This window comes from Typopeltis vanoorti, chromosome 20 (genome assembly GCF_054136105.1).
Source record: "Typopeltis vanoorti isolate ZY-2024b chromosome 20, IOZ_Tvanoo_1.0, whole genome shotgun sequence".
NCBI classification, from domain to species: Eukaryota; Metazoa; Arthropoda; class Arachnida; order Uropygi; family Thelyphonidae; genus Typopeltis; species Typopeltis vanoorti.
This window is the reverse complement of record NC_143568.1, coordinates 86,235,536-86,259,882: the sequence shown is the minus strand read 5'-3', so window position 1 is coordinate 86,259,882 and position 24,347 is coordinate 86,235,536. Positions and strand designations below refer to the sequence as shown.

At 35.2% G+C, this 24,347-nt stretch overlaps 1 protein-coding gene across 1 annotated transcript in view; it reads left to right on the top strand.

Annotated features, from left to right (window-relative positions):
* The window catches only part of Prp19 (pre-mRNA processing factor 19), a 171,453-nt gene that overhangs the window by 12,679 nt on the left and 134,427 nt on the right, over window positions 1-24,347 (top strand). The window contains exon 2 of the mRNA XM_090410212.1: window positions 11,372-11,521. Within this exon, the coding sequence (XP_090266338.1) occupies window positions 11,372-11,521 (150 nt within the window). The remainder of the gene's footprint in view (window positions 1-11,371; window positions 11,522-24,347) is intronic.

The following is a 24,347-nucleotide window of genomic DNA, read 5'->3' as shown; positions in this document are numbered from 1 at the left end:
GATAGTACTTTTTTAAATCAGCTAATCTTTTCCAACTTTCTTAATTGTACACACACACACACACACACACACACTAGTGGGCTCTTCCCCCCCCCCCCCAAAGTTCCGGACGTAAGCTGGTTCTCTATTGTTTTGAAACATCCAACAAATTGTTGGCTCATGACGGCAAATAGATGTTTCAAAACAATGAAGAGACAAAAATACGTTTCAAATTTCAGCTCATCATCATCATTATCATCATATTCCTGATATATATACCCTCAAGGAGTGTACAGGATATGATAGTACTACATGAAAAATTTACATCATTACTAACTTTCTATCTACAATTTTCCTCCAAATCAGTCTGTTACTTGTCAAGACTCCAACATTATCAGATCTTATATTTCTATCGTCTAAGGCACTTTGTACCATATCAATCCACCTATATCTTGGTCTTCCTCTGGGTCGTTTTCCTGCCAATCTGGCAGAGAACACTTGTTTCACTAATCTTTCCTCGCCCATTCTGTTTATGTGACCATACCACCTGAGATTAGCTCTGCTAACGCATTCCTGGATGCTGACAATGTCAAGTTCTTTCCTAATATCGTCATTTTTAATATGATATTGCCATTGATGCCATCTGTTCACACCTCTAACCATAAGTGTTCAAACCATAAGTTAAAAGTGGTTTGAACACTGTCTTGTATATAGCTAATTTAGTGTTCCAACTAATTTCTTTCTTATTCCATATGAATTTATTCAATTCACTTCCTACCATATCAGCTTTGTTGATTCTGTTGTCTATTTCCATATTTAATTTACCATCTTCAGTAAAAATCATGCCTAAGTAGCTGAATACCATATCTATTACGACAGTTATTCACTTTAGTCAGGGAATCTTCCAAACTCGTAGCGGATTTATTTAGAAGTATAACATCATCTGCATAAAGCAAAGAGCTGACATTAACATCTCCAGTTTTGATATCATGTTTAATACCACTTTCCTTCATAATGTGATCCATATAGATAATGAATAACAGAGTGGATAATGTACATCCTTGTCTCACACTAGATTTAACATTAAACCATCTTCCTGTACTTCAATTCTAACTGCTGACTTGCAACTCAAATAAAGACTAAGTATTACTTGATATAATTCCCCATTGACACCATATAACTGTAGCGTATTGAATAGCTTCTCTCTTGGCACCCTGTCATATGCCTTTTCCAGATCGACAAAACGTAAATACAGATCTTTGTTGTATTCCCTTGCTTTCTCAACTATTTGTCGTAAAGTGAAGATCTGATCCTGACTGCCCCTATTTGGCCTGAATCTAGCTTGTTCTTCACCAAGCTTTTCTTCAACAATTCTTCTCAACCGTTTCTTAAGTATACTTGCATAGATCTTGCCAGAAACACTCAGTAGGGAAATACCTCTGTAATTCTCACATTTAGTTTTATTTCCCTTTTAATACATGGGTACTATGAGAGCTCTACCCCAATCATCGGGAATTCATCTCTCTGTTCAAGCTTTCTGAACTATGCAGTGCAGCCACTGTAAGACTTTTATACCACCATACTTCAGCATTTCTGGTCAAATATCATCTACTCCTGCTGCCTTTCCACATTTCAAGCCTTTGATGGCTTTTTCTACTTCAGATATGGATATGTATTCCTTACGGAATGCTTGTTGAGTGTTTTACCACTGTGCTATCACTGCTTGTTTCATTTAGCAATTTTTCAAAGTAATTTCTCCATACTTCAAGGATATCTTTTTCTCCTGTTTTCATGTCACCTGTATCATCTCTAACTCCTTTTACAGTACTCTTTCCTCCATTTCTAAGCTTCTTCAACAATCTCCAGAATATTTTACCACTTTCTTGATATTTATTTTGTTCTTACCAAAGTCCTCCCATGACTTTTGTTTAGCTAGTTTTACACAGTGTTTAGATTTCTTACATTTGTCTCTGTATTCTATAAGAGCACATGCTGACTTATTTGCTAGGAACTTTTGATATGCTTTCTTCTTTTCCTTCACTGCCTCTTTAACTTCCTGTGTCCACCATGGAGTTCTGATTTTTCTATCCTTGCAGACTACCTCACCACTCAGTGTTTTTCTCCATTGATGAGGAAAGAGGTACAGCTACAACGTTTATCTATAATCCCCATTCATCTGCCTACAACAACTTTTATTTGTTATCCTCATTTATCTGCCCTCAATCATTAAGCTCGGCCCACAACAACATTTATCTTTCATCCCCATTAATCTGCCCACAACAAACTACAACTACGCTCTGGTTTGACATGCGACATCTAGGTTAGTTTATAATGATTTCTGATTTCTGATTACCTAAACTAACCTAACCAATAAAGGTTAGGTTAGTTTAGGTTATGATGATTTCCAACTGATAAAAGTTAGGTTAGTTTATACTGATTTTTGATTTCTGATTTCATTGAGTGCAAAAGAAGTACTTTCGTTACTTTTTTTCATTATAAACTAATCTAACCTAACCTAACCTAAGCTGTTATAATTTCTATTGAGAATGAAAACATATATATAAAATCTATAAACATGTTTTTATTATATTTACCAAACTCCTCTAGGAATTATTCACTTTAACCAGTAATTATTAATAATAACCGGATTTATCACTTTAACCGTAACATATATATCAATACTTTATGTAGACAAAGTTATCAAAAACTTGAAATGCAGAAACAGACAGCTGGAATATATGATATTCAACCAGAAATGCTCAAATATGGAGATATAGAAGTTCTGCATATAATTCAGAGAGCCTGGTCAGAAGGTCAAATTCTAGTTGATTGAAGAAGAGTTCTCAGTTGCAATCAGTAATAAAGGGAATGAAGCTGAATGTGAGAATTAGAGAAGAATTTCTCTACTAAGTATTCTGGGTAAGATTTATCCAAGCATATGTGAAAAGAGGTTGAGAAAGATTGTAATAGAGAACCTTGGATAAGAACAAGCTGGGTTCAGGCCAGATAGAGGTTGTCAGAAACAGATTTTCTTTACACAAATATAGTTGAGAAATCATGGGAATATGACAAGAATAAGTATTTAAGTTTTGTAGATCTAGAAAAGACATACAAGAAGGTGCCCAAAGAAAAGTTTTCAAAACACTGCAATTGTATGGGATATGGAACATTATACAGATCAATACATAGTCTATATTTAAGTTGTAAGTCAGCAGTTAGAATTGAAGGAAATACAAGAATATGGTTTGATGTAAAATCAGGTGTAATACGACGATAATGCACATTATCTCTGCTCTGTTTCATCACCTATATGGATTACATTATGAAAGAAAGTGGCATTAAACCTGATATTAGAATTGGAGATATCAAACTTAGCTGTTTGCTTTATGCAGATGATGTTGTACTCCTAAACACATCTATTGCCCATCTCCAAGATTCACTGACTAAATTTGATAAAAGCTATAACAAAGTTGGTATCGAAATCAGCAATAACCAAAACTGTGAAAATAGACAGGAACATAGAAGACTTCAGCTCTATTTTCAGTGGAGAACAAGTAAAATATTTTAGTGTAGATGGTCAATGAAATATGAAATTGAAAACAGAATAAGCAAAACAAAGCTGGTATGATGGGAGCCAGTTGAATAAATTTATATGGAATTAAACATAAATTATCCAAAACACTAAACTAGCAGTATACAAGACAGTATTCACACCGGTTTTGAAGTTATGGATTTGATAGTTGGTTAGAAATATAGCACTTTATCAAATATTAGAGACTACAGATATGAGAGAAAATTATGGCCTGAACAATAGCAGAATCATATTAAAAAGGGAGGCATTAGGAAGGAACTTGACACTGTTTGCACTCAGGAATGTGTGAACAGAGCTAATCCGAGGTGGTATGGTCACGTAAACAGATTGTGAGAGGAAAGGTTATTAAAACAGGTGTTTGATGACAAGATGGCAGGAAAAAGGATCCAGAGGAACACCAAGTCTAGGTGGATTGATACTGTCAAAAGTGCCATATAAGAATGAAATGTTAGTACAACAGTATTGGTGTGCCAACAATTAATGGACTAATTTGGGGGAAAATTGTTAGGAGATGATTAATAATATAATCTTAATTATGTAGTGCTTTCATAGTAGCCCGAACATCCCAAATATGGCAAATAGGGCTAAATTTGTTTGCCATAGGCAAACAAATTTTGTATAAAAAAAAAAAAAAAAAAAAAAAATCAGCTAACGCCTTTTTATTCCCGTATACGGGAGTAGGCGAGGCCATTTAGCCCTATCTAACTTTTTGGAGACTGAGTGGGCAGTTCAATCTCCACTGGTACCCAATCAGAGACAGATGGCCCAAGGCTATCACTAATTAAGCGGTACGCAGTGAAGAAAGACGACTCAAATGTGCCGCCATCTCGTGGTCCCTGACCCTAATACAATATATTTAATGTCTGAAATAATGTGGGTTCTACGGTCGATTTTCTTGAGTTTACAGGACGAAAAACCCGAGTTTCCGGGAGGAAAAACCTGCTTGCCCGTGCCAGAGATCGACTAACTCGGGAACCGGTCGAAAAAAGGCTTAGAAAAATTTCCTCTAGTTGCGGACTAGACTCGAAACCAAGTCTTCCTTCGTGGGGCCAAGCGCGGCGGTGTGCAAACGCCACATCCGCTGAGCTACACAGGCTCTAAAGTGTATACAAATTTTGTATACACTTTTTTTAATATTTCTGAAGCAAATTCACAAAATAAAAGCTATGGATTCAGCAGCTATATCTGTTTGTTTTAATAGAATGGTCTTTCTTGTTTTTGATTGCTTTCTGGCAATTTTTTAATGCATCTAATAGAAAGGTCTTATCCAGTTGACAAGATTGTTGCCATGCCAGAATTGAAAAGTATTTTTATGTTATTATTGTTATTATGTTGACTTGTGCCATAGTTCTATACCAGTGCTTCCCAAACTTATGGATGCCAAGGCCCCTTTGGAAAAATTAAAATATTTCACGGCTCCCCCATCGAAAAAAATCGTAATACAGACATATGTTATTATAATATTTATTGCATTTATATTCAAGATTTTGCGTTTGTAATCTTTTTCGTGTTTCTTATCAATACCCTTGAAACGAAACTTATATGAATAAGCATATATTTACTAATATTCATTTATCGCTGAAATATGCAGGAAGCAAAATTTGTGAACCAACACCAATGTGTGATTTTTTCCATTAAAATATAAAAAATAACAAATAAAGAAATACTAAATAAAAATTAAATACGTTTCTTTTAAGATTAAAAAAAAAAAAAATCTTAGTCCTAAAACATTTAAAATTTGTTTTCATTATTTCACGGCCCTCCTCAACAAAACTTGCGGCCCACAATTTGGGCTGCAAGTTTTGTTGAGAAGGTATAGAAGTGCTGGTCTATACAATATATATACACAAAAACACAAGGTAAAGGTATTATTTATTAAATATACTGCCTTATATTTCTGAAATTAACAGACCATCGTCAGTGGCTTGAAAAACAGTTGTTACAGGGTAGAATGCAAACAATCAGTTTATTCGAAATAGCATGAGGCGTGTGATGTTAAATCGCCAGTGCCACTATGCTTTAACTGAAGAAGAGGTTAATCATAACAGTGTAAAAATAAATTGCATGCACACACACACACACTAGTTTTTTTTTTTTTTTAAGACCTTATGTCTTTATAAAATGCCATTCTTGGTTTTAATAGTCATCAAATTCCTGACATGTACAGGATATGATAGTACTACATGAAAAATTACATCATTACTAATTTCCTATCTACAATTTTTCTCCAAATCAGTCTCTTACTGTCAAGACTCCAATATTATAGGTCTTATATTTCAATTTTCTAAGGCAATTTTTGCCCGTATCAATATACCTATATCTTGGTCTTCCTCTGGGTCTTTCCTGCCGACCTGGTAGAGAACACTTGTCTTGCTAATCGTTCCTCTCCATTCTGTTTAAGTATATTTCCACCTGAGATTAGCTCTGCTAACAAATTCCTGGATGCTAACAATGTCAAGTTCTTTCCTAATTTCCTCATTTTTAATATGATATTGCCATTGATGTTTATGTTCCTAATCTTTCTCAGGACTCCTCATATCTGCAGTCTCCAGTGTTTGGTTAATTGTTTTACTTCTAATCCAGCTCTCTCAGATCCATAAGTTAAAATTGGCTTGTGTTTTGGCTAATTCCTCTCTCATTCCATATAAATTTATTCAGTTGACTTCCTACCATACCAGCTTTGTTGATTCTGTTGTCTATTTCCATATTCAATTTACCATCTTCACTAAAAATCGTTCCTAAGTAGCTGAAACGTTTTACTTGTTTTATAGGTTCTCCATTCACAGTGCAGTTGATATTTTCAATGTTTCTGTCTATTTTCATTGTCTTTGTCTTTTTAATGCTGACCTTCATACCATATCTATTACAACAGTTTTTCACTTTAGTCAGGGAATCTTGCAGACTTGTAGCAGATTTATTTAGAAGTATAACATCATCCGCATAAGGCAAAGAGCCTTGATTAACATCTCCAATTTTGATATCAGGTTTAATACCACTTTCCTTCATAATGTAATCTATATAGATAATAACAGAGGGGATAATGTACATCCTTGTCTGACATCAGATATAACATTAAACCATCTCCTGTACTTCCTTCAATTCTAACTTCTGACTTACAATTCAAAGAATAAGTATTGCTTGATATAATGCCCCATTGACACTGTATATAATGTCAAGTAAAGCTTCATATAATGCCCCTATATCTAGATATCAAGTAACGCTTGATATAATGCCCCATATAACTGTAGCATATTGAATAGCTTCTCTCTTGGCACCTTGTCATATGCCTTTTCCATGTCGACAAAACTTAAATACAGAACTTTGTTATATTACCATGATTTCTCAACTATCTGTTGTAAAGTGAAAATCTGATCCTGACAGCCTCTATTTGGCCTGAATCCAGCCTATTCTTCACCAAACTTCTCTTCCACAAATATATGGTTACTATGAGAGCTCTACTCCAATCATCTGGAATTCGTCCTTCTGTCCAGGCCTTCTGAACTATGCAGTGCAGCCACTGTAAAATTTTATACCTCCATACTTAGCATTTTTCATCAAATATCATCTACTCCTGCTGCCTTTCCGCATTTCAGGCTTTTGATGGCTTTTTCAACTTCAAGTATGGATATGTATTCCTGACTGCATGCCTGGTCAGTGTTTTTTTATCACTGTGCTGTCATTACTGCTTGTTTCATTTAGCAATTTTTCTAAGTAATTACTCTATACTTCAAGGATATCATTTCTCCTTTTTTCATGTCAGTTTTGTCATCACTTATTCCTTTTACAGCACTCTTTCCTCCATTTCTGAGCTTTTTCAACAACCTCCAGAATATCTTGCCACCTTCTTGATATTTATTTTATATGTTCTTACCAAAGTCCTCCCATGACTTTTATTTAGCTAGTTTTACACAGTGTTTAGCTTTCTTACATTTGTCTCTGTATTCTCTAGGAACACAAGCTGATTTATTTTCCAGCAACTTTTGATATTCTTACTTCTTTTCCTTCACTGCCTCTTTAACTTCCTGTGTCCACCAGGGAGTTCTGATTTTTCTATCCTTACAGGCAACCTCACCACATGCCTCTCTAGCTGAATCAATCATTTTTTCTTCACCGCTTATCTCTGAATCTCCAAGGTTTGGTTCCTGTTCTCAAACTCTTTCATTTTTTCTTCAATCATGTTTGTGTATTTTAGTCTGTAGTTCACATCTGAGAGCTGCTCAACTTTTATTCACTTTAAAACTTTCTTATATGTTCTTCTTTTCAATATGAAATTCAATTTTATCCTGCTGAAGACTAAATGGTGATCACTTCCAATTTCCATTCCTCTATACACTCTGGTGTCCCTGCACTAGGGAGAAAACATCATTATCAACAATTACATAGTCAATGAGACTTTTCTTATACCTTGCCTCTTCTCTCCATGTGAATTTGTGCATATTTTTATGTTGAAACATTGTGTTAGTAATAATTATTCCATGTCCTGAGCAGAAATCTAACAGGTATTTGCCATTATTATTAGCTTTGCTCTTTTCTTCATATTTTCCCAATATATTTTTGTATGGTATTCTTATTGGCTTAAACCAGAGTAAAAAATTATGGTACAACATGATGGGTTTAATGGTAATTGGAAAAAAAAAAAAACCTGTAAAGATGTGTTATTCTAATGAAACGTTCCAATATTTTTGGTAAGGTTAGGCAGTCATTCCGATTCAAGTTAGGGTGGTGAAGCATGGCTTCAGCACTTTCCTTAAATAAGCATTCAAATTTGTACCAACATATATGTAGACGGTGTGTTTCAGACCAAAGAATGTTGTTTGTGTTCTATGTTGAGCTAATCCAAGTTTATCAGATTATCTCAACATGGACATTATTTGGAAAATATGTGATTGATGTTCTTGTATTCTTTTTTCTATTGAGTGTCTTTTCTGAAGTAGGAAAGATGGCAGTCACATGGAACTTGGTAAACACCTGGAAGAAACATAGGATTGCCATCTTTCCTTCTTCAGACATGTTGGATGCTCAATAGAAAAAAATACAAGAACATCAATCGCATATTTTCCACAAAAAGTCCGATAAATCTGGATTAGCTTAACACAGAATAGAGACAGACCACGATATTGTCTGTCTCTCGACATGGATGTTGCTACAAATTTGAACACTTATTTAAGGAGAGTGCTGAAGCCATGCTCACTGCCCTAACTTGAATTGGAATGACTGCCTATCCTTATCAAAAATATGGGAACGTTTGATTAGAATAACGCATCATTAAAGGGTGTTTTTTTCTTCCTTTTTTTTCTTTTTTTTTTTCTTCCCAATTATTATTAAAACCAAGAATGGTATTTTATAAAGACATAAGGTTTTTTATAAAGACTTAAGAAGCCAACTAGATACTACATCTATCTGATGATCTGTTGAGTATGATATTATAAGTTATATATATGCAATTTATTTTTACACTTATGATTAACCTCAGATAAAACATAATAGCAGTCTTGATGATTTAACACCACACAGCTCATTCTATTTCAAATAAATCAGTTAATTGCATCCTACCTTGTAACGACTGTTTCTGAAGCTACCGATGATGGTCTGTTAATTTCAGACCGAAATATATGGCAGTATATTTAATAAATAATACTTTTATCTTGTGTTTTCGTGTATATATATTATATAGTATTATGTAGACTGTTTCAGAGATTGAAGGACTTATGAAATGAGAGCCTCTTCCTGGTCACATGTTGTCTTATTTTTCTTTAAATCATTCACCAAAGGTGCATTTAATAACATCCACTGATAACCCATTCCACATATTCACAGCCATGAGAAGAACCTGGATCTCATGTACTCAGTTTTCAGGAATGATCCTGAGTCCTCATTTCCCCACCTGCCACAAATTATAAATTACTTGTGTCTACTTTAAGGTCCCCTTAAAAACTTATGTTTCTCTCTGATTGTCTTCTCACACGTTGAAGACCACATTCTTTAGTCTTTCCTCATGTACACAATTACATAAGTTAGACATCTTGGTTACCCCCAAATTTGCTGGATCTTTTCATTCATCTTCTCTGAACTCAGTGGACCGTATCTCAACATCAGTAGTCATGATGTGGGTTTCTGAAAGCCTTATACAGTGGAAGAATAATTTTCTTACTCCTACAAGTTAGAGTTCAGCATTGTAGTTATCTCATGTGATAACTTAACCACTTTAGCAACATGACCCTGATAATGTTAACTCTATCATCACCCTAGGTTGTTTTATTGATCACTTGTAGATCAATAATAACAGTTTCTTCTATGGATCAGCCTTCACGAATTTTTCTGCATTGTTCTTATTCTCTGTGGAGAGAATAAAAACAATGTGAGGTATACAATTTGCATATAGAACAATGCCAGGTATATAATTTTTTTGGTATCTTTAATTAATACTGTCTCTGAAATGTTGTGTATAAAGAAAGGCTGAGAAAGATTGGCTGGCCGAGTGGTTAGCGCATCCGCTCTCCAGCCAAAAGGCTGCGGGTTCGAATCTCGCTGTAGGCATGGATGTTTGTGATTGTCTGTGGAAAAACTAGTGGTGGTGGTCGGTGGTAGATGGCATTGGTGTAGTTGCGGTTAGTTGTAGTTGGTGGATTGAATGGCGGAGAGAGCTGTAGAGCAGGTACCCTCCCTCGATGAGTCTATGGATTCCCTGGAGGTATCTAATAATAATAATAAAGTTTATTTTGCACTTGATTAGACTATAATAAATTTAGTTTAATCCTTTATCCAAGTGTAAGCAAACAAAGTTTGCACCTGAAAATATCTTCAGGACTGAGGAAAGGTGGTACAACACTAGACAACTTGCAGCAAAGATGGACCAAGCTCTCATCACTCCTTGTCTCAGTATCTCCCATAATGCAAAGCACATCTCCTTGCGGACATGTATACTGCTATGCATTAAGGGAAGGGCCACTACCCAGCCAGTTTCGACCTTTATTGACGTCTCGTCAGTGGGAAGCAGACCCAAACATGGAGATACTAAGGCAGAAGCAGTAGGAGAGGTCATATTTACCTATATGAGTTGCCAACAGGTGTACCACCATATTATTGAATTAGAGTTGTACCACCTTTCCTCAGTCCTGAAGATATTTTCAGGCTCAAACTTTGTTTGCTTACACTTGGATAAAGGATTAAACTAAATTTATTAAAGGGTGAGAAAATTTGCAAAACTTTGCTGACAGGAAAAGGGACGGGTATTATTGAGATAAATAAATTAGATTAATGTAGAAATGATTTTTCATAGAATGAGAGAGACCACCGGAAGAGAAGTGTTGCCCCTGGACGCTATATATGGAGGCTGTGAGCATAAGAGTGCGGAACAGGTTTATTTTGTGAAGTATAGTTTGTTAGTAGAATGTTATTGCCTGAAAGTACAAGAGAGCAGTGAATTTAAGGCATACCTTGATAATGAGTTGTGTGTGTCAGTTGGATCTCCAACAGAAATTATCAAGAAATAACATACTGAACCTTAAAGTAATCATTACTGCTGCACAGGACTGAGAAGCTTCTGTATATTTTGATTTTATGTCTTCAGAAAGACTTGCACACACAAAACCACACAAAATCAACATTAAGCTAAGGAGAACCCACTTTGGGATTTGGGTTTCAATCATAGTTAACAATTTTTCCATGACACAAATGGTATAAGAATGTTTTTCTTTTCTTTTAGTTTTTTTTATCATTGTTTATTATTATTATTTGTAATTAATAAATATATTAGTCCAGTTTTGAAAATACATATGTATACAATTTTAATTATTATAGTTAGTAATGAAACTCCTGAACAGCCAGTGGTATCTCCTGTCTCGGGGAGTATATTTGAAAAACGTCTCATTGCTAAATACGTTCAGGAAAATGGAACAGATCCTATCAGTGGAAAAGAGCTCACTGAAGATATGCTCATTGAAATAAAGAGTGAGTATCATTTGCATGTAAAAAAAAAGTTATTTATTTTTTGGTAATTAATACATTTAATTAATATCACCATGTAGTGTTAACACTATATACATTTTCTATAAAGCAGACTATTTACAATTCATTTCTGAAAAGAAATTAAAGAATATCTCTCCCTAAACATCAGTCTTTTGTACATTTTGTAAAGGTTATATTAAATTTGTTTGAATTTCATAGAAATTATTATAACCAATGGCAATAATATATTATACCTCATACTGATATTTAGTGGAGAAACTACACAACTAAAGCTAATAATTAACTACATTTATTTAACTAATTAGATAACTAAGCAAATATTTCACCTTGGTCACAAAGCATCTTTATGGGCACACAGAAATATACTAAGCTCATGTATGCAGGCACACCAGTAGGAAGGCAAACAGACATTGTACAGTTGTTGACAAGATTGCCTGCACCAAACATAACAGTCATCCCTCCCTGGCAGGTTTGCACTCCATCCTGCAACCTCTTACTTTGTTAACTACAGAAGTCGTATACCGTCATCTGTCTACCTGCAATTGTTTAATGCACATAGGGCAACCCACTCTGATTTCTTGCCTATCTTTACTAATGGTTCAAGAACTGACACCTGTGTTGGCTGTGCTTCCTGACATTACTATCTCCAACCAGATCCCACCTGATTGCAGTAATTATACAGCAGAGCTGCATGCCATTCAGCTTGCACCTGTGCATATAAAAGAAAACTGCTATCAAAAATATGTAATTTATACAGACTCAGTGAGTTCTTTACAGACTATATCCTCTCCTGTGTATAATCCACATCCATGCTGTGTTATATCTGTTGTACAAAGTGAAGACCATTAATTTTTAATGTTCAGTTGTGCTGGATTCCCAGCCATATTGGAGTTAATGGAAATGAGACTGCAGATGCAGCTGCTAGATCAGCTTGTACTGTTTGAGTACCATATACAGACAGTTTATAAGATAAAAGCTAATTGCCCAGTGGCAGTCTTCGTGACAGGAAGCACTGACAACAAATTACATGATATTAAGCATTCTAGTCAATGTAGAAACAGGAGAGAGGAAGTTCTTGCTACTCTGCATATGCCACAGTCATCTCACATATTCTCATTTATTGAGAGCTAATGACCCATCTATCTGTGGAAAATGCAACATGCGTCTTACTATTTGTCATATTCTGGTAGAGTGCCAGCACTTCACACAAGAGAGGAATGAAAATTTTTATCTACCTAGCTGAGCCCTATACACTCAGGTAGATGTTATCGGACTCAAACTGCATGACATTTTTAATTTTCTACAGAGAATTAAATTATACAAACACATTTGATTATAAATTTTATTTATATGTAAATACTGCATTGCTTAACTTAACTTACTAATTTATTCCTGAGTATTTATTAATACCTTGTGTATTGCTGTAACTTTTGCTATCATGCAGTATGACCTTTGCTGTCCTTGAATCAATGAACCATAAATCAACCATCCAGCTCTCTGGCACTTATCGTACTCATCACCATTTTGCCTTCTTTTTTTTTTTAAATTATGATTCCCCCCCCCCCCCCTCACTTAGTTCTTCTCCCCTTACCTTTGATAACAGGTGATGTGTCACCGTCAAATTATCAACCTATTGCTCTCATCTCAGTGTTGTTTAAAGTAACGGGGAATTCAAAGTCAACTTTTTTTTATACCAGAGAACTGTCAACTAATCACTAACCATCAATATAGATTTTGCTAGTCAAGATCCATAGCAGATCTCACCTGTGTCATCTACTTCTGGACACTTGTCATGGAAAGGTTTAGAGAAACCTGCAGTTGCACTTGATATTTCCAAGTATTTGATAGGATTTGACATCAGTTGCTTCTCAGCAGATTGTTGACTTATGGTCTACCATTCTATCTTTGTAATTGGATTGCCATTTTTCTCTCTGGTCATTCAATGTGTGTAGTGGTAGAGGGTTTCATAAGGGATCTGTTATTTCACTTCCACTCTTCCTTGTATATGATAAAACCTTACAGTACTCAAACATCTTAAGCTTCAAGATCATCTACAATAAATGTCCTAAAACTATCTGAACCTACCCTTCAATAGAATGATAACAACATAGTTATCTTTAACATTTCCAGAACACAATTTTGTCTTTTTTTTTTCTCAAAAAACTCTTTACCTTTGATAATGCTCAGCTTAACATTCAAGACGATCTCTTGTCTTGGAATGACTCCTACTCCTAGCCTTTATGGGCATAATCATATTGCTTCTATGGAATTCATGAACATCATCAGTTTTCTGTTATGTACCCTCAAGGTTCAGGCTACTATGACAGCATTACATGATTTACGTCTACATTATTATTAATTTTCTATCAAATTAGTCTGTTACTTGTCAGCATTTCAATATTGTTGTATCTGATATTTCATTCTTCTAAGACATTTATGACTGAACCAGTCCACCTAGATGTTGGTGTTTCTCTCGGTCATTTTCCTGTCATCTTGGCAATAAACACCTGTTTTGCTAACCTTTCTTCTCTCATTTTACCACTTTAAATTAGCCCTATTCACACATTCGTGAATGCAAACAATGGCATGGTCCTAATGGCTTTATTTTTAATATGATTCTGTCATCGGTGCCATATTTTCAGCACCCTAATTTTTCTGAGAACTCTCATAGCTCTGGTCGCTAATCTTTGATCAAGTGCATTATTTCTACCCAAGCTCTCAGATCCATAACTTAAAATTGGTTTGAACACTGTTTTATTCCATATACATTTATTCAACTGGTTCCCCTCCATATCAGCTTTGCTTATTCTGTTGTCTATTTCATATTTAATTTATGATCTACACTAAAAAATTATGCCTAAATAGCTATAATATGTTACTTCTCTAGGTTCTCCTTTGAGAATGTATTTGAAGTTTTTATGTTCCTGCCTATTTTCATAGTTTTGGTCTTTTTATTGTTGATTTTCATGCCAAAATTGTTTGGCATAATATATGAAATCAGCATCTGAGCGTGTTTAGGAGTACAGTATCATCTGCATAAAGCAAATCGCTAAGTTTGATATCTTCAATTCTAATATCAGGTTTAATGCCATTTTCTTTCATAATGCAATCCATATAGATGATGAATAAGAATGTGCATACATGTCATCAAATCACCTTCCTTCAATTCTAACTGTTGACTTACTGCTGAAATATCATTCCATATACATTATATACATCAGAAATCAGCATCTGAGCGTGTTTAGGAGTACAGTATCATCTGCATAAAGCAAATCGCTAAGTTTGATATCTTCAATTCTAATATCAGGTTTAATGCCATTTTCTTTCATAATGCAATCCATATAGATGATGAATAAGAATGTGCATACATGTCATCAAATCACCTTCCTTCAATTCTAACTGTTGACTTACTGCTGAAATATAGACTATTTATTGCTCTTTATGATGTTCCATTTACCAGATATAATTGCAGTGTTTTGAAAAGTTTTTCTTTGGGCAGATTTACAAAGATCTACAAAACTTAATTACAGATCCCTATCATATTCCCATGATTTTGCAAAGAAAATTTGATCTTGACAACCTTTATTTGGCCTTAACCTAGCTTGTTCTTATCCAAGTTTCTGTTCCACAATCTTTCTCAATCTCTTTTTACGTATGTTTTTATTAATCTCACAGAGAACACTTAGTAGAGATTATTTAAATTAAGGGGATATTAAATCCCACATTGTTTTAAAACCGAATAAGAAACTCAAAGATTGGAATCAGAGAGCTTCATGCCAAATATAGTAAACTAAAAAAATATTGGCGAGCAAGTAGTCCTAGTACGTAGTACAATACCGGGCAACTCACAGCAAAGGTGGTAAAGTTCTGATCGCTATTCTTGGTATTTTCCATAATGTAAAAACATATTTCTCAGCTCTTTATATTTAAGTAACTTAGTAGAGAAATTCTTCTGTAATTTTTACATTCAGCTTTATTCCCTTTTTCTTGAGATTGTAACTGAGAGCTCTTCTTCAACACCTGGAATTTGTTCTTCTGACTAGGCCCTGTGAATTATGCAGCATAGCCACTGCCGAACTTTGATGCTGCCATATTTGAGCATTTCTGGTCAAATTTCATCTACTCCAGCTTTCCTGCATTCCAAGTTTTTGATGACTTTTTCTACATAAATTATTAATATATATATATATATATATATACACACACACACACACACACTCCTGTTTGCATTCCTCTTGAAAATTTCTACTCCAAAACTTAATTACAAATCCTTGTCATATTCTTATGATTTCTCAACTATTTATTATAAAGAAAATCTGATCCTGAAAACTTCTATTTGGCCTGAACCCAGCTTGTTCTTATCCAAGTCTCTCTTCTACAATCTTTCTCAACCTCTTTTCACGTATGCTTGCATAAATCTTACCTAGAACACTTAGTAGAGAAATTCTTCTGTAATTCTTACATTCAGCTTTATTCCCTTCTTTTTTTTGAGATTGTAAATGAGAGCTCTTCAGATATCTACTCTACCTGTCTTTCTGCATTTCAATTTTTTATTACCTTGTCCACATCAAATATTGATATATATACACTCCTGTTTACATTCCTCTTGAAAATTTTCTACTATTCTCCCACTGTTTGTTTCATTTAGGGCAATTTGTGGTTTAGCCAACCAAATTGTATTCTTATTGACTTAAACCAAAATAAAAAATGATGGTACAACATGACAGAATTTCATGCCGGCTGGGGTGTCACTCGGTTAAACAAGGCGTTAAACAAGGCCATTGTTGTTTTCTCCGGGGAACCAGGGAAGACAGCGAAAAGTCAGCTACTGGAACAAATCTTACCCCCCCCCCCCACCTCTCCAACTCAACATCACCAGAGTTAAAGATCTGTACTATCAACATAAGGAGACTGAATGGTAAAGAAATGGAGGTAGCTGATAAATTGGATAAGTACCAGATCGACATAATAGGGGTGATGGAAACAAAAAAAGGCAAAAACTGGTGAGATCTTTCTAAGCAATAAATACAAAATGTTATATTCAGGCAATGATAATCAAGGAAAAGGAGTAGCTATAGTATTCAACACTAAATACGAGGCTAATCTTCTTGAATGGCAGGCACTCTCAAGTAGAGTGATGTGGGCAAATGAGAATGGGGAACTGGACAATGAGACTTATTTGTGCATATGGTCCCACAGAAGGTTCTACTAAAGTAAAAGTGGAGGAATTTTTTGAAGCTTTAAAGAAAGTAACTGACACAAATGAAAAAGAAAAAGTTGGTCCCTGTTGGAGATCTAAATAGCAGAATAGAAAATGATTGTCAGACACAGAAATATACTGGGACAATTTGGAGAAAAGAACAAAGCTAATAATAATGGCAAATACTTCTGGGATTTCTGCTCAGGACATGGACTGTTTATTACTAACATCATGTTCCAACATAAAAATGTGTGCACAAATTCACATGGAGAGAAGAGGCAAGGAATAAGAAAAGCCTTGCAGATTCAGTGGCATGCCCTGAAGAAAACCCTGATTGATTCAGCCAGAGATGCATGTGGTGAGGTTGTCTGCAAGGATAGAAAAATCAGAACTCCATGGTGGACACAGGAAGTTAAAGATGCAATGAAAGAAAAGAAGAAAACATATCAAAAGTTCCTGGCAAATAAGTCAGCTTGTGCTCTTAGAGAATATAGAAACAAATCTAAGAAAGCTAAACACTGTGTAAAACTAGCTAAACGAAAGTCATGGGAGGACTTTGGCAAGAACATAGAAAATAAATATCAAGAAGGTGGCAAAATATTCTGGAGGTTGTTGAAGAAGCTTAGGAATGGAGGAAAGAGTGCTGTAAAAGGAGTTAGAGATGATAAATGTGACATGAAAATGGAAGAAAAAGATCCTTGAAGTATAGAGTAATTACTTTGAAAAACTGCTAAATGAAACAAGCAATGATGACAGCACAGTGTTAAAAAAACACTCAACAGGCATACAGTCGGGAATACATATCCATACTTGAAGTTGAAAAAGCCATTAAAGGCTTGAAATGTGGAAAGGCTGCACTGCATAGTTCAGAAGGCTTGAACAGATGGACGAATTCCCGATATTGGAGTAGAGCTCTCATACTACCTCATAAAAAGGGAAATAAAACTGAATGTGAAAATTACAGAGGTATTTCTCTAGTGAGTGTTCCTGGTAAGATATATGCAAATATACTTGAGAAACAGTTGAGGATTGTGGAAGAGAAGCTTGGTGAAGAACAAGCTGGATTCAGGCCAAGAGGCCGTCAGGATCAGATTTTCACTTTACAACAGATAGTTTAATCATGGGAATATAACAAAGATCTGTATTTAAGTTTTGTCGATCTGGAAAAGGCATATGACAAGGTGCCAAGAGAGAGAGAGAGAGAAGCTATTCAAAACGCTACAGTTATATGGTGTCAGTGGGACATTATATCAAGCAATACTTAGTCTTTACTTGAGTTGTAAGTCAGCAGTTAGAATTGAAGGATGCACAGGAAGATGGTTTTATGTTAAATCTGGTTGTCAGACAAGGATGCACATTATCCCCTCTGTTATTCATTATCTATATGGATCACATTATGAAGGAAAGTGGTATCAAACCTGATATCAAAATTGGAGATGTTAATCTCAGCTCTTTGCTTTATGCAGATTATGTTATACTAAGTAAATCCACTACAAGTCTGCAAGATTCCCTGACTAAATTGAATAACTGTTGTAATAGATATGGTATGAAGATCAGCATTAAAAAGACAAAGACAATGAAAATAGGCAGAAACATTGAAAATATCAACTGCACTGTGAATGGAGAACTTATAGAACAAGGTTCTATAGGTTCACAGTTTAATGAATATGGAAATAGACAATCAACAAAGCTGGTATGGTAGGAAGTCAGCTGAATAAATTTATATGGAATAAGAGAGAAATTAGTCGGAACACTAAATTAGCTGTATACAAGACAGTGTTCAAACCAGTTTTAACTTATGGATCTGAGAGCTGGGTCAGAAGTAAAACACTTGACCAAAGACTAGAGACTGCAGATATGAGAGTCCCGAGTAAGATTAGAGGTGTGAACAGATGGCATCAATGGCAATATCTTATTAAAAATGAGGATATTAGGAAAGAACTTGACATTGTCAGCATCCAGGAATGTGTTAAATACGTTAGCAGAGCTAATCTCAGGTGGTATGGTCACTTAAACAGAATGGGAGAGGGAAGATTAGCAAAACAAGTATCCTTTGCCATGTTGGCAGGAAAAAGATCCAGAGTAAGACTAAGATATAGGTGGATTGATACAGTAAAAAATGCCTTATAAGATAGAAATATAAGATCTGATAATGTTGTAGTCTTGATAGGTAAGAGACTGATTTGGCAGAAAATTGTAGATAGGAAGTTAGTAATGATGTAATTTTTCATGTAGTACTATCATATCCTGTACACCTCTTGAGGGTATATACAGGGTGTTCGGGATAAATTTGACATATTTATAATTAATTATATTTTTCTGTAAGTTACATGTATTAACACACACTTCTCTTCATTTAAAAGTTTGGACCCTTCTTCATTCATATACAAGATGTCAGAAAGGATGGATAGCTGGAACCCACCTGAATCATGGAAGAGAATAACTTGTATCATGATGATTCGTGCCCGCCATCAAAATAAGGATATTACGACTGCTGCCCTGAATACAGTAAAAACAATCAGGCATGAACTAGAGACTTGCAATGGTGACTACGAGGATGTAGCAAGAAGAAAGATCCCTAGCAGACGATCTGATTGCGTTCGTACAGCAGAATTCCTCGCAAATCTGCAGGAACAGGTGTTGAAGAACCCTGGCATTGGAATTCGGGCTTTGTTCGTGGAGTTGCTAACTGTAGTCAAGCCCTGGATAACAAGGGTAGCCAATGGTAGGCCGTATGTATGGCAGCAGGATTCGGCCCCTTGCCACACCTCTGGGAAAAGTCAAAAATGGTTGTCTGAAAATTTCTACGACTTCACCAGTCCAAATGTTTGGCCTCCAAACTCCCCAGACCTTAACCCCATGGATTATTTTGTATGGGGCGCAGTTGAAAAAGACACCAATCGCACTTCCAGTAATACAAAAGCCCAGTTAATGGATAAAATTAAAACAGTTTTTGCGGCCCTTCCCAGGGAGACTGTAGCATCAGCTTGTTCGAGGTTCCGAAGCAGAATTGAAGCTGTGATCGATGCTAATGGTGGTTATTTTGAGTAAATCTTGTTGATAGTATTGTAATTAACTCTGCCTGTAATGTTTTTTTGTCAATTCATTAAATTTAATAGATACAAAGAAGATTTTCTTTTTCCTTACGAAACTGTCAAATTTATCCCGAACACCCTGTATATCAGGAATATGATGATGATGATGAAGTAATTACTCCAGACATCTATGAAATCCGTCTTCAGTTTTCATGTCACCTTTATCATGTGTGACTCCTTTTACAGTTCTCTTTTCTCCATTTCTTAGCTTTTTTTCCCCAATAGCCTCCAGAGTATTTTGTCACTTTGCTGATATTTATTTTTTATATTCTTACTGAAAAGTTTTGCCATTACTTTTGTTTACTACTTTTACATTTAGTTTATCTCTCTTATTACATTTTTTCTCAATATTCTTTTTTATTGCATCTGCAGACTTTTTTACTAGGAACTTTTGGTATGCTTTGTTCTCTTCCAGTTGTGCTTGCTTAAACTGCTGTTGTCTACTATGGTGTTCTTATTTTTTTATCATTGCATGCAACTTCACCACATACCTCCCTACCTGTATCATTCAATGTTTTCTTCAGAGTTTGCCACTAAATCTCCAAGTTTTGATTCTTGTTTTCAAACTGTTTAATTTTTATTTTTCACTAATGTTTCTATAGTTTCAATAATCTTTAAAGCTACTCAATTTTAATTCTTTTGAAACTTTCTTACATAGTGTCCTTTTCAATGTGATGTTCATTCTTAAAACTAAGTGATGGTCGCTTCCAATTTCAAATCCTCTGTATGCTCTTGTATCCTGAACCAGCATGAAGATATCACTAATGTCATGGTCATTTGAGGTCTTTATTTCTTGTTTTTTTAATCTCCTCTCCATGAACTTGTACACATCTTCATGTTGGAACATGGCATTAGAGCAGAAATCTGGCAGGTAGTACTTACCATTATTATTAGTCGTACCCTTTTCTCCAAATTTTCCCCACAACGTTTCTGTATGCCTGATGTGATTTACTTCCTGCTTTGCTGTTTAGATCTCCAAATTACACTTTTTCCATTTTCTTTAGATCAGCTGCCTGTTCTTCTACTACTTTTTTCGTTGGTCGTTATTGCCCAAATATAACACCCTATACTTATAGATCTCACCTGTTTTTTTTTTGTTTTTTTTGTCTTAGTGATGTCACATATGTCCACACCACATGGTACTTTTCCAGTTCTTCTTCAAGTTTGATTTCATTTACATTAATGCTTCTTATATTGATCATTCCTATCTTCTTTTCTTCTAACATTGGGTTTATTCTTCTTCTAGATGTTGAGTTTGTTCCAGTAGTTGACTTTTCACTGTTTACCCTGGTTCCCTGACAGCTCCAGTCAGTTCTTCACATTCCTTAAAGGTGATGTGGAAGTCTCCTAATTGTTTGGCTTGACCCTCATGCAACCCTTCTATGATGGTATCCTTGTTTTCAAAAAAACTTGGCATCACTTTCTTAAAATGGTACTTTTCATGTTTAGCTACTTTGTACTAGTCCCAACTCTACTTGACATTGGAATACTGCTCTAACTTTTTGGGTGGTGCACCCGAAGCCTCTAAAGATTCTTGATGTTCAGTTGATTGACAACCTCTCTCTCTCTCTCACACAAACACGGTCAGTTTCCACTTTCTTACTTTCTCTTCTACAGATATTCCTCCCCCCCTCTTTTTGGCTAAACATATAGTAACATGAGCCACAGCTACCCAACATCCTTTCAGTTGAACTGCTGAATCTGCTATAGTCCAACACATAAATGAGAGCTATCGTTGGCAGACTGCCAAGAAGAGTCAATTCATGTTGAAGAGGAGAAAGAAATAAGGCAATGTATGAATTGGTGACCAACATGTGAAATCACATGCTTTATACGTAAAATTTTCCACTGTTATACATGCAAAATAGTTACCACTTTAAAAACTACAATGATCATAAAAGAGAAGTTAATTTTCCAACTTGTAATGATAAACACTCATCCCACAATACGGATTGATTACCCTATTATCGGAATGGATTTTCCTTCTTTTGACATGTGCAGAATTGTCGAAGGGTCTCGTATCTGCGGACATACTATACTCCTATTCATTTTTAGTTCATCTATTCTCGGTTCTGTAGAATAGCCTCCTCCATAAATGGACTTATAAATTATTTCCCAAAGTCTCTTGACTAAATCCTACACATTGCATTTATTTGTTATAGTCCTTGCAGTCTTTCACATGTGGGAGTGATATAAAAAAAAAATAAAATAAAATGTTGTGGTAAGTAAGAAACATACACCATTTCTGGAAGTTGTATAATGGTGAAATTAGTTTTTTAATATATATTGTTCACATGAGAAGTCACAACATGTTTTGCAGCCTGACAACATCTGCTGATGTTGACATCAGTCCTAGCATTTTCAACTGATCAAGAAAAACATCAATAGATTCCTTCTTAAACATCTGGGGGTAGTGGTCCTCAGGAAACAGCATGTGTGAAAGGCTGTTTCAGAAGATTAAGATAGACCAAATAAAAGAAAACAAGAAATTGGTCTGGTAGACTTGAAGCTGGACTGTCAGTGGATGTTGACTTGCAACTGCTCATGTTCTTTGAGAAAGGTTGGAATGGAGGTATGATAAGTCAGTTTAGCGGATCAGTCCCAAAATACCTTAGAAAAGGCTGAAACAGAATGTTTATGAGAAAGTATTTTTAATAATTCTGTGAGAGAGGGGCTATTCTGTTAACTCTATTGCTGATTTTCAGATATCGTCTTGCCATTCCAAACATGAGAATAATATTCTGGGATTTGGTAGGCTTCCTCAGGAGCTGGTGAATGATCTTGCTGCCATGTTGTGTCTGGAAGAAGACCATGTACAGTAGCACATGGTGAAGGAGTGGGTAAGACACAATTGAGACTACACTTGAACAGTAGTCCAGACATTTGCTGTGAATGTGTATGTCCATCACTTCTTCTCAATATAATAAATTTAGTTTAATCCTTTATCCAAGTGTGAGCAAACAAAGTTTGCGCCTGAAAGTATCTTCAGGACTGGGTTAAGGTGGTACAGCACCAGGGCAACTCGTTGCAAAGGTGGAGCAAGCTACCAACACTCCTATCCTAGTATCTCCTATAATGCAAAACACATCTCCTTGCGGATATGTCTAATGTTATGCATTAAGGGAAGGGCCACTACCCAGACCGGTTTCGACCTTTATTGAGGTCTCTTCAGTGGGAGCCAGGCCCAAGTCGAGATAGCAGGCAAAAGCATTAGCAGGTCATCTCCACCTATAGGAATTGCCAATTGGTGTGCCACCCTTTTTTTAATAAATTACTCTGGATTTAGAGAAAGATGTTGAAAGTTTATTTTCCACTTGGTTAGAGTATAATAAATTTAGTTTAATCCTTTATCCAAGTGTGAGCAAACAAAGTTTGCGCCTGAAAGTATCTTCAGGACTGGGTGCTGTACCACCTTAACCCAGTCCTGAAGATACTTTCAGGCGCAAACTTTGTTTGCTCACACTTGGATAAAGGATTAAACTAAATTTATTATACTCTAACCAAGTGGAAAATAAACTTTCAACCTCTTCTCAATGCCCTGGTTTGTAAGTTTTAAATATTACACTAACATGCAAGATAATCTAATAGTAAAGCCACTGCATTCCCACAAAATATAGAAAATAGAAATGTCAAGAATGGTCATGCTGACATCAAGCAAGAATAATATCAGCCTTGACATCCTGACATCATTTTTCATTTGATTACCTTTTGAATGGATCCTTTCAAAAAGGAGGAGGAGGATACAAGTCATGGCATTAACCCAGTTAGCACCATTCTATTGATGAAGGACATTAAACTCAGAATGGCTGGATAAAGGAAACCAACAAAATTATAGTCATCAGTTATTAATAGGTGAGCTAACACCTATAGCAGTGTTTAATGAAGTACAATATACATGTACTTTGAGAAGTATATAGTACATGTAAAGACCTGCATATACCAGGAGTATGAAGGACTAAATTTAGGGGGATATGAGGTATGTTTTTTTACATTTCAATTACTTTTTTTTTTTACTTTTATATTTTTGTCACCATATTGTTGCAGATAACTGCAGATGAGTTTTATAATTAATTTTTCAATAACTAAACATTCTAAAAGAAGTTTTAACAGATTGCGTCTCTTAGCATGTATGAACAACAAGTTACCAGGAGTCTAGTTGTCAAATCATTGACAAAAATATTCATGTAAGGAAATATTTTGAATCAACAAAATGATTCAGAATATTTCCTCTCTTGTTGGATGATATTATTTGTATTAAAATTTATCTAGTCATTTCAGTTATGGTTTCTTTAAGACCATTTTAATGCCAGAATTAAGTGGAACAAAACTTTCTACAGTACAATTGTTATGTGGTTTCACCATGCAGGAATGTGATTATGAAACACACAGTTTATAATTGTTTGTGATTCATTTCCCTAGTTCTTTTTGAAATGTATGTCTAAATCTTTCTAATTAGTCTCTTGATATCATTTCATAAAACCAATGTGAACACATTAAACAGAGCCTGCTTTAT